Raw genomic sequence first — 9,917 nt, forward strand, 5'->3', positions numbered from 1 at the left:
CCCTTCGCCACCATTCGAGTCGCTCATGCACATGCCCGAGGAAAGGTCGTTGCGAATAACCTAACTTTAGATCTAGGTTTGTGTTGCACCACTACAAGTCATGCATGGGCCTACTACCAGAAACACACCACTGCGTGTTGTCACTGGCGTTGGTTCTTCGTGCGTGGATCACATTGCTCAAAGACGTGCTGCTAGTCGTGGTTTGATCCAAGGGTCGTTGTCGTTCACATTTGAACTGGGTCGTGTCACTGTTTGTGGAGGAAAAAGGTCGCCGACCATTATTGGATGTCTCTAGAGAGGAAGAAGCTCGGTGCAGCGGCTGCTTGGGGTAGGGAAAGGAAAGTTAACTAGGGTTTCTTTAGGGGAAGAAATGATGTCACCAAGAATTTTTCTTTTGGCTCCTTTTCTTTTTTTTTTTTTATTAAATGAAGAGAGAGAAAGTGAGTTTGGTAAAAACACTTTTTGTTTGGTGAATATTATTCACCAAAGTTTCAGTCTCTATTTCATGGCACATATTTTTCTTCTTGTTTCTTTTTATACCATGGTTCATGTCGAATCATATAAGCATGTCATCACCGCTTCTGTTGTTTTTGTCGCTTCACCGCTAATTTTGTTGTTTGAGTACTCCTGCTCGAGCACTGTTTCTTTCACTTTTGTCCCTTGAAAACTACATTTGAGCATTGTTTCTATCATTTTCTATTGGCGGTGCCAATTGTTGATGTAGAAATTGGTCCAATCGGAATTTAACAAATTTACACCAATCTCCAAGAATAAAAAGGGATTCGACAGATGTGCAAAATACAAAGATTACGCATCTGTGTGATGTTAGCCATACACCCTTCAATGCTTAAGTCAGAATTGAAGTTTTCATGTGAAGTGTAGCAAAGAGTAGAGTTTTGTAGCGTACAATTAAGTATTTTCCTTCTATTTATAGATCAAAAACCTAGGGCCAATCTTAATCGAAAATCCTAAGGCCAATATCTTTCCCTTTCAAATTCCATAAATAAAGGGAATTGAGAAGGTAGAAAATATGACTTTTTCCTATCCATAATACTACATTGTTTACAATTACACAAATTATAAATAATAAAACAAATTTACGAATTTACACCATAAAAGTAAGGAATTGCAGTGGGTAGCACAAATGTTTTATGTATTTCAAAATATATCACCTGTTTTCTAAAATTTTCAAATACAGCACAAATTTTCACTTATATTAGTAGTATATCAGATACTCATATCATTAGTATATTAGACACTCATATACGAGACACTTCATATCAATAGTATATCGAATGTATATGACATACATATATATCAATAGTCAGATATATTATAGATATATTACATACGTATATCATTTGGGTAAAGTTGTCATTTTAAAATTGGACCTCCGTTTTTTTTTTTTGAAAGTGTAATATTTGAAAAAAAAAATAACTTATAAACTTCCGATAAATTTAAAGCACAAACTAATTGTATTATTATAATATAAAATAAAGTAAAAGAAATACAACTTAAACTAGTGTTGAAAGCCTATTGTCCATACAAAGGAAAGTCAGAAGTTTGAAGGTTAATCAACAAAAGAACCTTATTTGCCATGAAAACAAATAGAGAAATTAAATCCAGATCAAACTGTACAAACAAGTTTTGATGTTACTTTGAAGCTTTTAAGGTTGATGATGGAAGGGAAGGGCTAGAGAAGTGGGCATCCCTTGGCCACCACCCCTGGAGCTGTAGGGCACTTGGCCAATTTGCAATGGTCATCATTGGGCAAACCCCACCATTCTGGCCCAAATATGTCCCTTGATTGCAATGTGAAATAGATTACAATTCCCAAAAATGCAACACCAGCATCCAAAGCAGCTGATAAAATGTAGTTGTGCCTTGCCCACCATCCCTTGAACCTCTTGTACACATAGAAGTTGAAGAAGATCCCCACTACTCCCCATGTTATGTAGTTCACTGATCTTGCTGGTGGCATCCCTGATGTTGCTCCTATTATGATGGGCATGTTTATCAACTTGGGCCACTCCTTGTCAGGGAACTTGAGGGATAGAAGCCACCCCGGCACCGGAGCGAGCAGCCCAATGAGGAAAAACCAGTTCATTTCTGGGTAGATTCCGTACTTGGTGAACATTCGCATCGGCCCAATCACTCCCCATATGATCGATGCATTGTAGAACACGTCGTCGCCGGGACATGTCCACGGACTTCCTTCTGGCAACAGAGTCGTGTCGCAGATGTTTGGTACGGTTGTTAGCAACCACCACGCAGTGCTGAAGTATACACTCGAAGCTACCACCGTTCCTACGAGCTGCAAGGTTCGTATTCGATATTCTAGTTAGTCTTCATTTCGATTCCTGATAAGTAAATGAGACCTGTGTAAAACAGTGATTTTACTTGGACTGTGAACATGGCTCTGGGTGGGATCTTCATGTAGTGTCCTAGTTTGAAATCACCAACAAAGCTGAGTGCTTGTGCCATGCTGATATAACCATAAGTCTTGAAAGCCACATTTGCAAGGGGCCTCCCTGGGTAAATATACCCTATAATCAACTCTGTTATAACATTCAATCCTGGTTGCTAAACAACCACAAAATCATTGAAAAAGTTAAATGAGAATAATTAATCTCCAAATAAAATGACACTCAAATATGTCTCTTTTTGTACCATATTAGTTGTGGCTTGAATGATTCCAATGGGCAAGGTGAAGAAGAGTGCAATTGCACAAGCAAGTAAAATTCCCCACCAAGGCAGCTGAAGCTGTTTGCCAAATCCTTCACAGGCCAACAAGGCAAGAGCAACCATTAAAATTAAGATAGAGTAGAACCACCATTGAGGCACTTCTTTGTAGTTCCTCTTCATTATCCTTGTATGCACATCTCCTTGCTGATTCATCGTCGTCTTCTTCCACAAGTCCGAGATCGTTCTGCAAAAAGAAGCAAGCAGTTGAGACAGGTTCCCGAGTTTCGGTTGCGTTCAAATGAGAGATTGGTTCAAACAATTAGAAGGCTTGCTTACTTTCCATGGAAGAGAGCAACATGTGAAATTGTTGCTGTCAAAGTTGCAAAGCTCAGCCCATAAGAAAAGGCAAAGAAGCAACTCAAGTATAGTTTGCTATAGTTATTGTAACCGTCTTGGTCGAGATCGAAAGTTTTGCTATTAAGGACTCGGGATATGTTGTAGGTGTTGCCTAAGGAGTCGAAAGTGTGCGACGAGATAAACGGAAAACGCTTTGCTTCGTAGGCATTAGACCAGTAGGTGATGGGGAGCATAACATAGACAATGATGAAAAACCCAACTAAGACGTTGATAATGGCAAAGCCAGGCGTGGCCAGTGGACTGCCCAAGAACCCAGCAACTGTGGACCAGTCGAACCCGAACGAGCCGATGCCGAGCCCATAGAACCCCGAACCGATCTGTTGGGCAGTGATGGAGTTCTTCCAAATAAAGCAGGCAATAGAGATACAAGATATGGAGGGGAACAGATAGCTGGGAACAATGTAATAAGCAAAGCTTGAGATGAAAATAAGGAGGAAGAATTGCAGCCTCGTGTGTCCGCCCCTTGGCCTCTTCTCTTTCTCATGCAATGCCCTGTATTTTCACTCACTCGGAATCAAAAAATTCCAACCCAACAATTTCGTTTTAATAACCATTTCGTTTTTAGATCTAATATTTTTAAGCTTAGAAACATTACTTTCACCCATGTGTTCCGATATTTTGTTATATAGTTTTTGTAAACATCATACGAACATAGGCCAAGTTTTAAAAACAAACATGGGGTAATTTTTTATTTAGAATAGAAATATGTTTTCAAGAAAGCTCAAAAACTTTCCAATGAAATTATACAAAAACAAAGAATTTCACTTAAAAATAAAATGATTATCAAAGGAGTCGATATTATTTCCACCCCTTCGGTAATCATTTTGTTTTTTGGTTTTATATTTCTAAAACATAAAAGCCTAGAAACATTACTTCCATGCATGAGTTTCATTGCTTTGTTATATAGTTGTCATAAACATCTCCCAAATGTGGACCAAACTTTGAAAATAAGAAGAGTATTTTCAAGAAGGGTCAAAAACTTAACAATCAAAGTATACAAAAACAAAGATTTTTGACTAAAAACGAAATGGTTATCAAACGGTTTTTTCATTATTACCCTACAATTTCTATCAAGAACCTGAAGAGAGAAACTTGAACCAAATTTGCAGGCCACCACATGTATGGAGAATCCACAAGGAATTTTCTGAATATTCCAGCCCATCCATATCCAAGCATCTGTTAAAGTAAAATTCATACAGACAACATCACATTATATGGTAACATAAACCGAAAGAAATGGAAGTGTGAGCAGATTTAGAGCATATCTGGGAGTGATGGTAGAAGAGGCGATTTTGAAAAAAAGAGATTTAAGAATAATTGATTTTCCAAAATTACCGTACCTTCAAAATCAATTTTAAGTGATTTTATGTTTTTCTAAAATCAATTTTTTAATTTACTAGATACGATCAATTAAGTGATTTTGACAATGACAAAATTGATTGTGACATGCCAAAATCACTTCCAAACACAGATCAGACCTGAGTAGTCATTGAGAGCATCAAAGCAGCAATAGGATGGAGACTTCTATGGTAAAAAGCTTTGACAATGGTGACAATGTTTACAGCATAAACACTGCTGGATCCGCAATTGGCGAAAATGGTGATGAGAACATGTTCTTTCAAGGAGAAGGGGCCAGGATTCAAAGAGAAGGCGCAGTTTGTGAAGGGAATGGAGATTGTGTTTTTAGGGAGAGTTGCAGCCATCAGCCTTCCAAGAGGAAGAGAAACAATCTGAGCTGAGACAGAGGAAATGTAGAGCTGGTTTTGGCGGTAGCCGAAGAACTGGTTCACAAATGCCAGAAGCACGCACGAAAGCAGCCCCAAAACCCATGTTCTGAACGTCAATGCCGCCTCCGATGGATCGTCGGTGATCGGAACCGTCAGCCGGACTTCCTCGATAGGACAATCGTTTTCCCCATCGACGTCGCCTGAAAATCAGAACCAAATTAATCATTCAAAAAAAAGAGCAGACATTGTCATTTTTGTACCCAAAGTTTTCGTAGGTCTCTTTTTACAAGTTACTTATTCTAATGTCTCTATTCAAAAGTTAGTTATTCGAACCTCTTTATTGACTTTGAAATTACTTTTTTATCCGCTCTTTCTTTCTTTAAAGTCTCACAACAATAAAATCTTTTTTTTTAATGTTGAAAAATAAAATAAAAGCGATTTTGGCCGGTATATTGACTAGAATTCTGATCGGAATCATCGTTTTTTTTAATGGCCGGCATGTCGGGTCTCTTCCCCACCCTTCCGCTGCCAATTCATGCATGATTGGAATCACTTTTTTTTTTTTTAAGAGTGTGTTTGAGAGTGATTTTGGCATGACAAAAGTGTCTTTGCTAAAATCACTTCTATTTCGATTGATCATATTTGACAAATTTAAAAATTGATTTTAGGAAAACATAAAATCACTCAAAATTGATTTTGGTGGTAATTCTGGAAAATCAATTATTCTTAAAATCTCTTAATTTAAAATCATTCATTCTATTATTACTTCCAAACACATCCTAAATCACGAAATGGATAGGTGTCCTTTTAAATACAGTATTTGTTAGGAATTCCGATTGTTTATACTCAGTTTTTCTTGAAATACATTTACGTTTCAGTGAGATTTTTTCTTTTCTAAATCTTTATAATTTCTCTCTCATTCATGTGATATCAATTTAAACACAAATTTGCAGGAATTTTAACTGAAATTTACTGATAAATTGATAAGTTCAATTTGCGATTTGTCGTAATTTTTTTTTCCTTTTTTTGTTTATCTAGAGTTGTCCGCAATAAAATCAAAATTGATAAATCTCAATTGGTAACCAAGATCGAAAAGAAATGGATTTTGCTTAAATTTGTAAGATGCTATCAAATCAAAGTTTATTCTCGTTCAATTTTCTCGCTATTTTCATATGTGAAATTTCGATCCGAGGGGGATTTTTTTTTATAACTAGAACAAGTAGCTTTTTTAAAAAACGACCTAGACTTCTGAGAAGAAAAATAAGTACAAAAATGACAATTTTCCAAAAAAAAAAGGTTGTATCGCCATTAACTCGAAAAGTAAAGGGTACGGTACATTTTTAAATGGTGATGAAATGATATTACAGGACTTTGAATACAACACTTTCTACTCCTATACAATGTTAATTACCAATAAACTCAAAAGCTTAAAAACTTAAACTAATGTGTAATAGGCATGTTTAAAACTTCATAACATCAACAATTCAGACAACCCAACCTAAACCATAAAGATTGAGCTTGAGTTAGATTTTTTTTTCGATTGGGTCCGTTTGTGTTTTTTCCAAAACTGAAATTTCAAACTGGTTCACAATTTGAACCCAACCCAACCCGAGTTTCAAAATAGCTTCGGGTTAGTCTAAAAAAACTCCGCAACCTGACCCAACCCAACCCAACCTAACCTGTGGACATCCCTAATGGGATTATACACAAGCCACAACACGAGTTACCTTAACACTCCCTCGACACCACGTACCAATAAACTCAAAAACTTGCTGATGGGTTATAGTAAATTTAATCTTTCATGCATAAATCAACACTTCCCTTCCCTTGTAGACAGATTTGCACAAGACCAAGAGAAGTAGCAAATCAATATTAAATGACGAATGAAACAAAAATGAAAAAGAATGTGCTTACGAGCTATGGAGAAAGTTGAGTGAAAGTTGTCGTCTTGGAGCTTGGATTTGGGGGTTCCATCCTTTCCATAACCTGTCATAATTCCCACTTTTGGAAAATATGGGTTATCCCTCAATAGACATAAAATACCGAACCATGCTCTCACAATCTATATTTATAGCCTCCTCCTCTCCGCGAACACCGAATCACCCGTTTCTCTTCTCTGTATGTACCCTAATTAAAGAAAGCAGAAACCAGAGTTTTGTGGCGAAATCCAAGTAATGCCTGTCCAACATCCCTCTGTTCTTAGAAATCAATTTAAGTCTCCCTAATCTTGATTTTCACTCCAATAATATGTATTCATTTTAATGCCATGATTGCATTCACCCCTATGAATCCGCCGTTTATCTACCATTCTCAACATTCATCTATTTATCTCATTCATTAATTTATATACTTTTAGTTTGTATGTGTGACGTTCGGGAGGGGTACATGAATGAATCGATACTACATCCGAATGAGACGGATTTGAGACCGTGGAAGCATGGTTAAAAAAAGGTTTAAAAGAATGCGACGATGGCATTCACCACAACAAATTCCTTTATCTACCATCTTAATATTCTTCGATATATTCTCAACATTCGTCTGTTTATCTCATTCATTCATTTATACACTTGTTCGATTTGTAAGGAGTGCAAAAATAATTTCAAAGAGTATCATGGATATATACGTGAGGGATCAAGAATATCTCATTAGTGTGAAGGTCGTTGAGAATTATGTTTAAAACGAACAATACCAGGAATGTGGAGGGTCACTTGTACGATCGGCTCCCCCACCAATACTATATATATAGGTTATAGAAAAGAAACTTTTTTTCTCCCTAATTTGAATATTGTTGAAAATAATGTAAATTAATCCATATAATTCTAAATTTGTAATGATTTAGCCTGGAAATGTTGTTGAGATTTAATGGGTTTATTAGAGACTGATGTGTTTATAAACTTAATAAAAATTGACGTTAGATTTTTCAAGATATGGATGGATAAATTGTAATAAATTTTTAATTCTGGGATTAAATGGTTACATTTTAAAGTTTGATTGACTATATTGTTACCTGGACTAAATTTTTACATTTTGAATAGTATAGAGACTAAATTGTTACCATTTAGAATTAAGAGACTAAATTATTATACTTTATTGAAAATATTGGGACAAAAAGTGTTTTTTAACAAATCATTTTTAAATTCATCATGTTTTCTTAAATGAATGTAATAAAACAATTATTTGAATTTTCATTGAAATGAGAATAAAATTATTACATAGGCTTTTAATCTAGAATTATTAATTAAAAATTCAAATATGTATGATAAAGTTAAATTTAGAATCTATAAAATCTTACAAAATAATTTATCATTCTATTCCATGATAACAATTACGCAACAACATTCATTTGACATACACAAACATTTATCTTTGAAATCCAAAGAAATTCTGCCAAGAATAATTAAGAACCATTCTATTTCATATGATGACGATATTTATCTTCCGTAGATAAACATTTGGAAATCTTTCAAAAATCTTGTTGTAACAAAGAGACCATGAGGGATTATGTCACTTGTATTGCAACAAATCTTAATCTATGTAGGTTTTTTTATTTACATTATGAAATATATAATATCATAAAAATCATAAAATATGGTAAAACCATTGCTCTATTGAGAGAATATAGTATGATGGGTTTGAGATTTTGACCGTTATATTCATATTTACATTATTCTATAGTTTGCATTTCATATTTGAATTATGATGTGAGATTTATCTCTACAATATATATTTTATTATATCAATGAAATTCGACTAATTCTTTGCATTCACGTTATTCTTTCAATTTTTCCTTTCTATAAAATTTACAAAAGCATCACTACTTTTAGCGTATAATCGAACTCTTACGTAAAATTAAAAATAAATAAATAAAAAGAAAATTAAAATAACAACGTGCATCTCATTAATCACACGTTTTTTCTCCATTAATAAAGTATTGTCTTTGAGGTCAAATATTAGATCTTGTCTCATGTCAATATCATTCATTACTATTTCTTTTTAATTATTTTCAGAAGCTAATTCAAAAAATATTATATTTTTAATCAAATGATCACATGGTTGGGAGAGAGAAATATGGTGGTTGAGAAAGAGGTTGAGAAATAAAATAACCTAATCTTCTAATAGCAGCTCTTCCAATTAGGGTCTAACTAATTTCTTCTCCATAGTACAAAAAGTACCGTTAATCAATAATAAATAAAATACAAGATAGGAATAGAAAAACTAACACGTGATATGTATTGGTTCATCTCAAACTTGGAACTACGCCAATCTTGTACAAAATGCATATTCTACTACGATTGGAAGAATGCAATGAATCTCATTTTGCTCCATAATGCTCTCTAGATACCATAACCGTGTAGCTTCCTAAGCAACACAACAATGACTACCTAAGAACATACAACAAAAAACCTCATTATAATCACGAAAGCAACTGTTCTACAGCCGCGTGTCTCTTTCTCTCCCAAAGATGTCGGCTAAATTTTAGCTTCTGTGCTGCAAAAAAAGTTACCAATAAAAGAGGTGTTTAAAGAGGACGTCATGGCATCCTTTTTTTTCCTCTCGTAGCTATAGCGGTAGCGTTTAGATGCTATCCTCAACATCTCAACGCTACGAGCGGGTGCGTCCTCTCCCCATTTTGCAACATGGTTAAGATGCTATATGCACCATCTCAACAATGTCCCTTCCTACCCCAAATGGCCCGCACGATTTCAAGTTTTGTTGAGGGAAGGAGAATGCTCGCCCATCCATGTGAAATGGAAGTAATTAAGGCCGGGAGGGGGGAGGGGGGAGGGGGGAGGGAGTACCAACTGCCAACTACCAACTACCAAGGGAGCAATAATAGGAGGGCCCACCATCAAAGAGAGATGACAAAATATTGAGAGGGAGGGCGGAAATTAAGGATAAAATGTGAGGGTTGTAAAATTAGGAACAAAATAGGTGCACGAACACAAGAAGATACTAAAGAAAGGGAGAGAATGCAGAGAAAAGATTTGCCTGATTTCTCCTTTGATTTTCTCTCTACTTCTTACCGAAATTGTCTTTAGAGGTTTCAAAACTAATATTTCACAAATGTTCATCTTTATTATTATTTAC

General features: G+C 35.3%; 1 protein-coding gene across 1 annotated transcript; it reads right to left on the reverse strand.

The window, feature by feature from the left end:
- Positions 1-1,525: 1,525 nt before the first annotated feature.
- On the reverse strand, positions 1,526-6,899 carry LOC111023675 (oligopeptide transporter 1-like). Its single transcript, XM_022301150.2, has 7 exons — positions 6,744-6,899; positions 4,581-5,029; positions 4,181-4,278; positions 3,022-3,594; positions 2,671-2,929; positions 2,401-2,583; positions 1,526-2,314 (listed from the first exon to the last, which is right to left on the reverse strand). Exons 1-7 carry the CDS (start codon positions 6,820-6,822, stop codon positions 1,694-1,696), a joined length of 2,262 nt encoding a protein of 753 aa, XP_022156842.1. The 5' UTR covers positions 6,823-6,899; the 3' UTR covers positions 1,526-1,693.
- Positions 6,900-9,917: the final 3,018 nt, after the last annotated feature.

Source organism: Momordica charantia (assembly GCF_013281855.1).
Source record: "Momordica charantia cultivar OHB3-1 chromosome 10 unlocalized genomic scaffold, Mcharantia_2.0 BLBB01000010.1, whole genome shotgun sequence".
NCBI lineage: Eukaryota > Viridiplantae > Streptophyta > Magnoliopsida > Cucurbitales > Cucurbitaceae > Momordica > Momordica charantia.

What these genes read in the sequence shown, in the direction of transcription:
- LOC111023675 (XM_022301150.2), bottom strand. Translation starts at nt 6,822, where the DNA reads ATGACAGGTTATGGAAAGGATGGAACCCCCAAATCCAAGCTCCAAGAC. An exon ending in TGCTCTCAATGACTACTCAG is followed by an intron (nt 4,279 to 4,580) that starts GTCTGATCTGTG and finishes TTACTTTAACAG; the next exon opens with ATGCTTGGATATGGATGGGC. An exon ending in TTCAAGCCACAACTAATATG is followed by an intron (nt 2,584 to 2,670) that starts GTACAAAAAGAG and finishes GTGGTTGTTTAG; the next exon opens with CAACCAGGATTGAATGTTAT.